The 13,228-nt window shown below is 44.2% G+C and overlaps 1 protein-coding gene across 9 annotated transcripts in view; it reads right to left on the bottom strand.

The window, feature by feature from the left end:
• EYA3 (EYA transcriptional coactivator and phosphatase 3) overlaps positions 1 to 13,228 on the bottom strand; it is a 758,790-nt gene that overhangs the window by 411,479 nt on the left and 334,083 nt on the right. For all 9 annotated transcript variants that reach the window (XM_077295600.1, XM_077295599.1, XM_077295598.1 and 6 more), the window contains one exon: positions 11,807 to 11,889. In XM_077295600.1, the coding sequence (XP_077151715.1) occupies positions 11,807 to 11,889 (83 nt within the window). The remainder of the gene's footprint in view (positions 1 to 11,806; positions 11,890 to 13,228) is intronic.

Here is a 13,228-nt window from a genome sequence, read left to right as displayed (position 1 = left end):
TAAAAACTCAAACTGCACTGTTCCAATTTATTAGGCACAGTAGAATTCCTCCTCATTTAAGCATGGCCATCATACATCCATTACTTAAAAAACCATCCCTCGATCAAAACTGTGCCGCTAATTATAGACCTGTCTCTAATCTACCCTTCATCTCTAAACTCCTCGAACGCCTGGTCCACTCCCGTCTTACCCGCGATGTCTCAGATAACTCTTCTCGACCCTTTTCAATCTAGCTTCCGCTCTTTACACTCTACTGAAACTGCCCTCACTAAAGTCTCTAATGACCTACTAACAGCTAAATCTAATGGTCACTACTCCATGCTAATTCTCTTGGATCTCTCCGCAGCTTTTGATACTGTGGATCATCAACTCCTCCTCAATATGCTCCGCTCCATCGGCCTCAAGGACACCGTTCTCTCCTGGTTCTATCTCTCTGACCGATCCTTCACTGTATGTTTTGCTGGTTCCTCCTCCTCTAACCTTCACCTTACTGTTGGGGTTCCTCAAGGATCAGTCCTAGGCCCCCTCCTCTTCTCTTCGTATACTGCCCCTATTGGACAAAATCAGTAGATTTGGTTTCCAGTACCATCTCTATGCTGACGACACCCAATTATACACCTCTTCTCCTGTTATCACGCCGACCTTTTTAGAAAACATCAGTGATTGTCTTACTGCTGTTTCTAACATCGTGTCCTCCCTCTATCTGAAACTGAACCTGTCAAAAACTGAACTCCTCGTGTTCTCTCCCTCTACTAAGCTACCTTTGCCTGACATTGCCATCTCTGTGTGCGGTTCCACCATTACTCCAAAGCAACATGCCCGCTGCCTTGGGGTCATCCTTGATTCCGAGCTTTCATTCACCCCCCACATCCGATCACTGGCTCGCTCTTCTTATCTGTATCTCAAAAACATTTCTAGAATTCGCCCTTTTCTTACTTTCGACTCTGCAAAAACTCTTACTGTTTCACTTATTCATTCCCGTCTGAACTATTTTAACTCTCTACTAATTGGCCTCCCTCTTACCAAACTCTCCCCGCTCCAATCTGTCCTGAATGCTGCAGCCAAGATCATATTCCTCACCAACCATTATTCTGATGCCTCTACCTTGTGCCAGTCACTACACTGGCTACCCATCCACTCCAGAATCCAGTACAAAACTACTACCCTCATCCACAAAGCACTCCATGGCTCAGCACCACCCTACATCTCCTCTCTGGTCTCAGTCTACCACCCTACCCGTGCCCTCCGCTCCACTAATGACCTCAGGTTAGCATCCTCAATAATCAGAACCTCCCACTCCCGTCTCCAAGACTTTACACGTGCTGCGCCGATTCTTTGGAATGCACTACCTAGGTTAATACGATTAATCCCCAATCCCCACAGTTTTAAGCGTGCCCTAAAAACTAATTTGTTCAGATAGGCCACACAGGGATCGTTAGGTTAATGCGTTGAGGCGGTAGGCTAGATGTGTGTTGAGCACTTTGAACCCCCCAAGTGCTTCACAGATGTTTATAACGCCCGGGCGTGAAAATAAAAAATCCTATTTTTTCCCACAAACAAATAGTTTAGTCCCCAATTTTTTATTTTCTTAATGTAACAGGAGAAATTGGACCCCAAAAGTTGCTGTCCAATTTGTCCCAAGAAAGCCGATACCCCATATGTGGGAGAAAACTACTGTTTGGGCACACTTCGGGGCTCGGAAGGGAAGTAGTGACGTTTAGGAATGCAAACTTTGATGGAATGGTCTGCGGGCATCATGTTCCGTTTGATGAGCCCCTGATGTGCCTAAACAGTAGAAACCCCCCACAAGTGACCCCATTTTGGAAACCTGACCCCGTAAGGAACATATCTAGGTGTGCGGTGAGAATTTTGAACCCCCAAGTGATTCACTAAAGTTTATAACGCCCGGGCATGAAAATAAAAAATCCTATTTTTTTCCCCCACAAAAATGATCTTTTAGTCCCCAATTTTTTATTTTCCCAAGGGTAACAGGAGAAATTGGACGGTTCACTGTAGAAATATATAAATCAAGGGAAAAATTCCAGTTTAACAAAGAAAAAAACCCCCATATAAAACTATGATACTTTATTGAATTATCCAATTTACCCACATACAAGAACAAAAAACAAAAAACCCTATCAGAAAAAGTCAGCTCAAAAAAGAGGGAGTAAATACCCCCCTAAACAGATTATAGATATGTAGTTAGGCAGTACACATCACACTAAAATATCACACATTACGGGTGATTAGCGCACGTGATAACTGATACTTGCTAGAAGGGTGTATAGATATACGTGGAATATCCCTTCAAACTGCAAAAAATACCCTAGAATTCAATCTGCCTAGGTGCGGAGGTTGGCACCCTAAGAGGTAGCGAGAATGGCGCCCCCGCTCGTACGATGGCTACCCCTAATCTCCTACCTCTTCCCTACAAGACAATAGGGCAGAAACAGAAGGCCAGATGGCTGATAATAACTTGTAGCAGTATGTGAATTCATCTACATTACATCTCAGGCCCTCCCCCTCCAATGTGCTGTAAGACAGAGAGACAGGGATTCTATATATACTCAGTATATCAACCACAATATTCAGGGTAAAGCAGAAAAAAATATGAATGTGCACCTAATCCTAATATGAAGCTGACTGATAACAGTATAATATAAAAGATATATTTGCCATATATATACTAAGATGCCACCACGCCTATCTAGAAAAGATAACGGCTAAACACAGCAGGGTAGCCCAATGCCATAGTTACAGATACACACTAGAATGGTAATATACTCATCTGCTGTATTCATGGTCCCCAGATGGATAACTAGTCCCGATACTGTGGCTCAGACACCGGTTAGTAAATGAAGAAACCTTCAGAAACACTCTCGATGCGTTTCCCCCACATATCTGGGTTCATCAGGAGAGACTGGATAAAGATATGGCAGTATGGAGTTGTCCACGAAAATAAGGCTGCATTTCATTACCTCTGGGTCCCACTTAAATATCCGCGCACACATGCACTAACTTCCTGTTTAGTGATATATAATACCTCCATCTTAATTCTCCTACAGAGGGGTTAAGAAAGCGCAATCCCCGCCCAAGGCATCGCCATGATAGTGAAGTCCGTACATGCCCCCACAAATAGACCAAGATACTCACATGCACTAGCCGCCGTAAAAGGCGGAAGTACGGCACACCGCCGTCTGGCAGAGCGCATGCGCCGACTAATGAAGGGCTGGTAAAACGGCAAGTCACTACCGTGCACGCGCAACCAGCTCATCTGTGAAGAAGGGAAAATTAGTATAACGCGCATAAAGCAAATGCGCAAGGAAAGATGAACCAAGGCGCAAGCGCACAGCAGCCATCTACACAGAAAGAGCTACGGTATATAGTGCTACTAGCGCATGCGTGGACATGATAAGATAATATATACATGTGTTCAGAAAATACAACACCAAAAGGCAGGAGACATCACAAATTTTTTTTGACATGTTATTAGGTATAACAGGAAAATACATAGATAGACAAATGTATTAGCACAGGGTGTCAGATGAAAGATAGTCTACACCATATTAAATTCTGGTTACCCAAGGCAGACTATTATATTGACAGCATACTATTCACATGAAAAATTAAGACCCAGTCGGGGCTACAATTGAATACATATACAATATATGATAAAATAAGGAATAAATGATGAAAGGAACCGAGATAAAATACCTCGGTTAAAAGGTCTGGCTAGTGATAGTGGATTACTGAATCATAGAAAACAGCAAAAATTTTGCTGTTCATTCAGACCATCCGGTACAAGAGTTCGCAGTTTGAAAATCCATTGACACTCTTTTTGAAGAAGTAATTTATTTAGATTGCCACCCCGTGGGTTGCGCCGCACTACTTCAAGGACGCAAAAAGAGATAGCTCTATTGTCATTCAGGTGGGACAGTCTGATATGCTTAGCCACCGGTGTATCCCGCTTATGCTTTTTGTCACCCAAATGCTCGCCAATGCGTCTCCGCAACTCCCTTTTAGTTTTCCCAATGTAGTTAAGGGGACATAAGCAGGTGGCCATGTATACCACTCCCTCTGTTTTACAATTCGCGAAATCCCTCATATAGTAAATTCTAGCTAGTGTGGTACTCTTAAAGGTTTTCTCTTTTCTCACCCACGAGCAAAATTTGCAATCTCCACACTTAAAGGTACCACAGGGTTTCCGATCTAGCCAAGTGCCAGATGATTTTGGTCGGTCATAGAAACTATGAACTAGTCGATCCCTGATGGATCTCCCCTTTTTATATGTAATTTTCGGGGTGGGTGGAATGAAATCTTTAAGATCGGGGTCAACAGGAGAAATTGGACCCCAAAAGTTGTTGTCCAATTAGTCCTGAGTACGCTGGTATCCCATATGTGGGAAAAAACTGTTTGGGCACGTCGGGACTCGGAAGGGAAGCAGTGACGTTTTGGAATGCAGACTTTGATGGAATGGTCTGCGGGCGTCATGTTCCGTTTGCAGAGCCCCTGATGTGGCTAAACAGTAAAAAAAAAAAAAAAAACACGAGACATTTTGGAATCTAGACCCCCAAGGAACTTGCCTAGATGTGCCCCCTCTTTGGACCTAATCTACTGGTTCCTGTAAAGTAAATTAGTAGTGCATGGAGGTGTGGTACAATTTGAAGCAATCCTTCATACACAGGCCAGGTTTGTCGGGGCAGGTGTCGCATCGATAGAAGGTGTCCTTGCGTATTCCTCTTTTGTAGCACACTCGGCACCTTTTTTGCAGCTTGCATTTTCTTCCAGTTGGCGGAACCACCCCCGGAAAATGCTGACCTGGTACGATACGAGCACCCTCAGTTCCCAAAGTACTGGGGCCCGCTCCTTCCCTAGTGCCAAATATCAGGGCCTTAACCACTACCTCCTGGAACTGAAGGTACGACGTATCGGTGTGGCATGCACATCGTGACAGCAGGAAAGCATTGAGCATTGCCATTTGTACGATGTACATGGACAGCTTTTTGTACCACACCTTGGCCTTTCTCAAAGCACTGTACGGTTGGAGGAGTTGATCAGAGAGATCAACGCCCCCATGTTTTTGTTGTACCCCAGTACAGTCCGGTTTGCTAACCTGTGTAGAGGTACCTCGTACAGTGCTGAGGGTGCAGTGTATGGTGGTCAATAGAAGGACATCCCTCTTGTTCTTTTACTTGACCATCAGCAGGTGGTCACCACATTGGGCTCTGCTCTCACCTTTTCTAAGCATCTGCCCAAGTAGCGTCTTCGGGAGGCCTCTCTGATTTTTGCGGGCAGTACCACAGGCTGCAGTACCTCGCGCAGAGAGGGATTTGTAGAGTGGGATGCTGGAATAAAAGTTATCAGTGTAAAGGTGATAACCTTTATCCAGCAGTGGGTGCATCAAATTCCACACAATTTTCCCACTCACTCCCAGGACAGGGGGACACTCAGGGGGTTCAATCCTGGTGCCCTTCCCTTCGTAGACTCTAAAGCTGTAGGTGTACCCTGAGGTACTCTCACACAGCTTGTAGAGTAGAGTTTGATTCCGTACCTGGCCCTCTTGTTGGGCAGGTATTGATGGAATCTGAGATGCCACTTAAAATCCATGCAGATGTCCCTTTGTGGCACGTACACTTCAGCAAAACTTTTTGCTGAAGTGTTCAATGACCGGCCAAACTTTGAAAAAGACGGTCAAAGTTGGGGTCATCTTGTGCGGGACACTGTGCATTAAATTCACCGTATAAAATCCCTCATTGATCAACAATTTTTTCCCTTTATACAGTAAATACATTTTCTCTGTATAGATGTATCACCAAATGTTATAGGGAAAGGAGGTACAGCCGCCAGGAGCGGGAGCGCCAAGAATTCGTTCATCAAATAGGGTGCCAACCTTCGTAGGTAGGGGATAAGAGGCAGGGTTTTTTCTCCATTTTTTTTTTCCTGCTTCCCCTCATCTTTTTATATTTGCACCTTTTTTAACTGTGGGTTATAATAACTTAGAGAATTCCCACATTTAAACTACAAAAACATTCTATTTTCCTTCCCGTACCCGGAGAGGGCCATATAGAGATTAGAAGGAATAGTCGATGGGGAACGGGGGCGCCATTGTGCTGGTGTAGGGTGTCAACCTCCGCTGGCAGGCACAGTCTAGTACAGTTACAGGTACAGGCACCTCCTGGTATTTTCTATTTTTAATTGGTGGAAGTGGTCCTTTTTTAATATCACTATATGGTATGTTTAGTTAAACAATAAAGGTAACTTAAAGTACAAAATTTTATACGTTGAATTTGTTGTTGGTTTCCTGTACAGATATATTTTTTTCTAAAGTAGTGAGACACTGTGCATTATCGGAATAATGCAGAAATTTATGGATGGCCTCAAGAAGCGTTCGGGCCATGACCATTCGGAAAACTGGAGTGTTGTATAAAATATCAACACTCCAATATTGCCGAAGTTCTGGCTTCTTCAGGATCCCCATATGAAGGACCAGGCCCCAAAACTGCTTCATTTTAACTGCGTCTACAGGAGACCAGTTCGAAAATGATGAACCGGGGTTTTGCGCCAAAAATTGCCGAGCATACAAATTAGTTTGCTCCACCATGAGGTTAACAAAATCCTCAGAAAAAAGACTTTGAAAAAGTCTATTTCTGTGAGGCCGGTGGTGTCAAACTTGATTCCTGATTCTGCCACAAAATCAGGAATCAGTGGCTCGCAATTTGAGGGGCAAGGTCCATACGGGGTCCGAAGACGGGCACGCTGGTTCATCTTCCGGAGTGGGCGCTGCTTCATCTTCATGAATGGTGGGCGTTGCTTCTTTCCTGAGGAGGAAGATGAGGAGGAGGAATAGGATGAAGAATCTGAAGAGTAAAGGAATGTGGGATCTTCTCCCTCGCTATCAGTGTCAGAGACAATGAAAGAATATGCCTCCTCCAATGAATAGCGCTGTTGGGACGAACATGACTGGCGGGACATTTTTGTGTGAATATGGTGCTTGGGTGTACTTTATTTATAACTTTGTGTGTAGAGGGATAGTGATTGGTGCAAATTGTCTAAAAAAGTAAAAGCTGAAAGAAAAAAAGCAAATAGGGAGAAAAAAACGCCTGTGCAAAGAAGTCTGAAACAGCAGGCCCTAGCTCTGATAAGTGAACCGCGTCACTTATCAAAGTTCAGTGGCTGCTGGGTGTGCGCACAGGGATGTGGAAAAAAAAAAAAACGGGAGGCACGAGTTACACGCAGCGGCTGGGTGTGCGCACGGGTATGTGGAAAAAAAAGGAAACGGAAGGGACGCGTTAGACGCGGCTACTGGGTGTGCGTACGGGTATGAGGGAAAAAAAAAAAAAAGAAACTGAAGGCACGGGTTGGATGCGGCGCCTGGGTGTGCGCACGGGGATGTGAAAAAAAAAAAGAAGAAACGGAAGGCATGGGTTAGACGCGGCTGCTGGGTGTGTGTACGGGTATGAGGGGAAAAAAAAAAACTGAAGGCACGGGTTAGACGCGGCGGCTGGGTGCGCGCATGGGGATGTGAAAAAAAAAGAAACGGAAGGCACGGGTTAGACGCGGCTGCTGGGTGTGCGAGCGGGGGTGTGGAAAAGAAAAGTGAGCTTGAGTGTTGATCGGTGAACTGCGTCACCAATCAACGCTCTGTGGCTGCTAAATTTGGGCACGGAGGTGGCGGGGGAAGGGGGATGAAGAGAGAGATCAGGCCGGGATCGGGGATCAACACTTACGGTTGTAGTCTCTGTTCTGTCTTCTTTCTTCGGTACTCGATCCAAGCCTGGCACCTCACTGTTTCAGCCAATCTGATTGGCTGAAACAATGAGAAAGGAAGCGATTGGCTGTTCAGAATTGAACAGCCATTCACAGATATCGGGAGGACGGGGGGTGGAGACAGGCCCTGGGATGCCGACACCATCTTCCTCCAGGTAAGATGGCGCTGGAATTTTAATGCGATCACTGCGACTTAAGTCGCAGTGTCGCATTAAAGGGCATAACGTACTATCCCGTCGGTGGTCATACGGGCCCAGGCCACCTCGACGGGATAGTACATCAGATGTCAGAAAGGGGTTAATTGTTTACTGGTGCCATAACCCACTGGGAGAGCCCATGAGGTGCCAGAACAGCAGTACCCCCCCCCATAAGTGACCCCATTTCATGAACCACGCCTCAATTAATTTAGGGATGCAGTGATCATATTGACACCATGTGTGTGTAACAGAATTTTATACCATTGGGAAGTGAAGACAAGATAACTACATTTTTACCACCAAAATTTTGTTTTAACCAAAGATATTACATTTTCAAAAAAAAGTGGGTAAAAATGGCACCAAAATTTGTCTCACAATTTCTACTGAATGTGGCAATACCCCATATTTGGCTGTACAGTACTACTTAGGCATACAGAGAGACTTGAGAGGAATGGAGCGCTATTTGCCTATTCAAGTGAATGGGTCTGTTCACATCAGTGTGATTCCACAGACCGTGTGTCCGTGGGCAAAATGCGCTGACATGTCCGTTTTTTTTTAATGTTAACACGAGCCACAAAACGTCCCACACATGTGTATATGCATAACACACACGGATGTCATCTGTGTGACATGCATCGGCATCGGGGAACAAGTGTTACAATAAGCGCTGTGCTCCGTCGCCAGGTGCTGAACACTACTCTCATCATTCTCCCCTGCTCTGTGATAAAAGAGCAGGTGCCGGCTGATGGGACTATTACACACCATCAGCCTATCCCTGCTGTTGCTAATAACAGTGACAGCAGGAGCAGCTGATGGGGATATTCCTGCGCTATAAATATAAAAATGGATAAACTGCATGGGTTCCCCTCAATTTTCTATAACCAGCCAGGCAAAACTCACAGCTGGGGGCTGCAACCCTCAGCTGTCAGCAAGGCTGGTTATCAAGAATAGAGGGGTCCCCACACTTTTTTTTTTTAATTATTTAAAAAATTAATTTAAAAAATGGCTTGGGGTTCCCGCCATTTTTGACAACCAGCCTTGCTAAAGCTCACAGCTGATGGCTGGCATTCTCAGGCTGGTAGGGGCCACGGATATTGACCCGCCCCAGCCTAAAAATAGCAGCCTCCAACTGCCTAGAAAAGGCACATCTATTAGATGCATCAATTCTGGCGCTTTGATCGGCTCTTCCCACTTGCCCTGTAGCGGTGGCAAGTGGTGTTCATATTTGTGGGTTTGATGTCACCTTTGTATGGTCAGGTGACATAAAGCCCACGGCTTAGTAATCGAGAGGTGTCTATAAGAGAACAGGAAAATGATGAGGAATCCAGCTCAACGAGATAGTAAAAAAAAAAACCTCTCTTCTTTATTCACTTAAAAAATGTGTTCAGTGGAGGATAAAAACATTAGCAATTACAGGGAATAAAATGCGATATCAACACGTTTCTGGGGACCAAGCACCCTTAGTCATGATATCATGACTAAGGGTGCTTGGTCCCCAGAATCGCGTTGATATCGCATTTTATTCCCTGTAATTGCTAATGTTTTTATCCTCCACTGAACACATTTTTTAAGTGAATAAAGAAGAGAGGGTTTTTTTTTACTATCTCGTTGAGCTGGATTCCTCATCATTTTCCTGATTCCTCCACACCTTGACACAGCGGTTCCATGCTCAGAGTCTTCAAGGATGTCAAGTATGGCGAGCTAGACTTTGTTCAGTTTTGTCTATAAGAACACATACAGATCCACCTGTGTTCAATAGATGGCAGCACTTTGGACACTGTGAATATGCTCTGCGTCTAAAGAGGTGCTAGATCCGAATCATGGGCCCTAGCCCTAAAAGAAACCTGTCAAGCAATCAAAACTGCTTAAACCATGGGCTATATAAATCGCAGGCTGACTGCATAATTGCAGCATGGTATTTTATTTTCTAAAACATTCCAGCTTTTCAGAGAAGATAAACTTTGAAGATCCAGCAGATGACCGTGACGACACAGCATTTACTCTTAAATAGGCCAGATGTATTTCTGAGTAGGTCAGGAGTAGCGTTCAGCAAATTTGTTCGGATTCAGTTCAGAATACGATCGGCATCAAATATTTTTTGCAATATTCGTCAAACACAGCTGAATGTCAGACTCAATGGGAGTAGAATTTACAGAATATGTTCGGAACGGATCACCAAACATACATGTGGCACGAATTGGGTACCAATATAGCACAAATATGGCAAATTCAGATTTGGTGACCAAATCCGAACAAATTCGCTCAACTCTAGTCAGGAGACACAGACCACTGTTCATAAGACCCTTAACGTTGACTTTTGAATTGATGTTTGTTGCAGCTTATTGTCCTGCTATCCTTCGGAGACAGGGATGCAGGGTAACTGAACAATTGAAGTTAGCTAAAATGTTGATTACCTATCGTATCAGTTCATGCAGCTTGTTGAGCTGCAAACATTGTATGGATAAACTATGCAGACTGATTGAATACTCAAGCAATGAGAGGTGACCTCGTCCCACATTCCCCCTGACCTGTCTATGATGGCTTGAAGGACAGATGTGGGTATAAAAAGGGATCTCTATCCTTCTGCATCAAGACTCTACAGAACAGCAGCCAAGAAACCATGGCTCCAACTGTAGAACTACAGATTTGACACTACAGGATGCCAGTCCCAGCTGGAGGAATACAGATCTGATCTATTGACCAACACTGAACCCATGGAGACGTTGGGAGAAGTCAGGTTGAGACAATCAAGTCCCTTAGCCACATACCTCAATGGACAGTCAGCTTTTTAAGCTTGTTGTTACCTCCTCCCTGTTAGTGCCTGCCAAAAGTGGTGTGCCACTTATGGGGTAGTCGGCCCTTGAAATTCCTAAGACATAGCTGCTCTAATCCTGGTGAGCCAGCGGAAAGTTGAGACTAATTTGGACCATCTTGTGTACTTGCTGGGACTGTACTCCAAGTTATTGTCTGTTGGTGGTTCAATAAAGTATTTACACTGTTTTACTCTCACACTGTGTTGCCCAAGTAGTAGTGCCCACTGGAAAGAAGTGCGGGCATTCAGTGGGATGAGCCCTGGACCATGCGGTCATTCTAAAGACAGCCAGGCCAGCGGAAGAAAGCACCCACTGACTCATTGACTTCACAATGACCATTGTCAGAGACCAAACTAGTCTGGCCCGGCTCTACCACCGGCATGGTCTATCTAGCACGGCTGTAGGAGACTGCCAGGTCTCTCCTTCACATGTACATAGGGAAAGATCTGTCAATCATCTGCAGTAGTGCTGGGAAAAGCAGGCTAGGCTGGGGGAGGAGTTGCACTAGTCTAATCTCTGGTTATGGTCCCTTGCCGGATGTTCAAAGTTAGTATACCTGGATGCAATCAGAAAAATCAAGTACACTAGGTACACTAGTCAAAGAGCTACGCAAATCCAACATGGAAGCTGCCTCTCTAGTGTTTACAGTAATAATCATCACCAACTCTATACTGAACACAAAAGGCCATTTTTTTTACTATAAATTTGTATTTTACTGTATCTCTCTAATAAATAGAAGACATAGATGCCAAGAAAGTACAAGACGAACATCTTCCATCAGTCCAATAATGTCAATTATAGCAGACTTCAGAAGGTGGTTAGATTTATTATTTAACTGGAACAAATCTGTCCTGATGCCAGCAGTGGAACAATCTCAATAACAAATTGTAGATAAATTTAAATACTTGGAAATAACTGTACATACTAAGCCTAAAGAATATGCAACATTAAAAGTAGATAAATTATGGGGTTAAAATATCAAAGCTAAAAAAAAAAATTGTAAATCAGCTTTGTACAATGAAAAGTTACCTGGCTTGAGATGCTGGCAATTGCTGGAACTCCAAGATTTGCAACCGGAGATGAGCTGGAAATATTTGCATTTGTAGTGATCGCTAAAAAAAAATAAAATTTGTAAAAAATTAAGTCGGTTTAAAACACACACAATGCTTTTGCGCATAGTAAAAGTATCTTTTCTGGTACACCAACAATCAGAGTAGATTGTTAGTACAGTAGTTGTATTACAATTTGCCTTGACGGTTTAACCATTTACTGACATCGGGCGTACTATTACGCCGATGTCCGTATCCCCTGCTTTGATACAGGTACCTGCGGTGAGCCCACCTCAAAGCTGGGACATGTCAGCTGTTTTGAACAGCTGACATGTGTCCGCAATAGGCGAGGGTGGAATCACGATCCACCCCTGCCTCTTAACTAGTTAAATGCCCCTGTCGAACTCTGTCAGCGACATTTAACAAGCGCTTCCGGACGGAAATGCGCGAACCAGTCACCCCGTCACATGATCGGGGGTCATCGGTGTGTCGGCATGACAACCAGAGGTCTCCTTGATTAGCATTTAGTGAACCTAGCAAAAAAGCAAAACCAGAAAAAAAATAATTTGGGATTGCACTTTTTTTTGCAATTTCACGGCACTTGGAATTTACTTCCAGTTTTCTGTTACATGACATGGTAAACTAATGGTGTCATTCAAAAGTATAACTCGTCCTGCAAAAACTAAGCCCTCACATAGCCATATTGATGGAAAAATAAAGAAGTTATGGCTCTGGAAAAAAGGGGAGCGGATAACGAAAATGCAAAACTGAAAAAGCTCCAGGGGTGAAGGGGTTAATAATAATCAATTTTTTTCATATAGCGGTAACATATTCCGCAGCACTTTACAGTTTGCATACATTATTCATCACTGTCCCTGATGGGGCTCACAATCTAAATTCCCTATCACCATATCTTTGGAGTGTGGGAGGAAACCGGAGAACGCGGAGGAAACCCACACAAACACGGGGAGAACATACAAGCTCCTTGCAGATGTTGTCCTTGGAGGGATTTGAACCCAGGACACCAGTGCTATCCACTGAGCTACCGTGCTGACCCTCAATTATTATATATTTTTGTCATCAGTATTTTGTGCTTTACATGTTTGTTTGTTTTGTTTTTTTTAGAGTATGTCACTTCTTTCAGAGTTGTTCATCCATTGAAAAAGACGCTGAAAATCCACACCAAAACCTGATTAACCCCTTCCCGACCTTTGACCCCCCGTGGGTACGATCGCTCTGATTGGCTGTTGAAAGTGAAACAGCCAATCAGAGCGATTTGTAATATTTCACCTAAAAAACTGGTGAAATATTACAATCCAGCCATGGCCGATGCTGCAATATCATCGGCCATGGCTGGAAACATTTAAGTGACCCCCCCCACCGATCGCCCCCCCCCAAGCCA

This window comes from Ranitomeya variabilis, chromosome 3 (assembly GCF_051348905.1).
Source record: "Ranitomeya variabilis isolate aRanVar5 chromosome 3, aRanVar5.hap1, whole genome shotgun sequence".
In the NCBI taxonomy this organism is placed as follows: Eukaryota; Metazoa; Chordata; class Amphibia; order Anura; family Dendrobatidae; genus Ranitomeya; species Ranitomeya variabilis.
The sequence above is the reverse complement of the archived record's forward strand: the minus strand, read 5'-3'. Positions and strand labels throughout refer to the sequence as shown.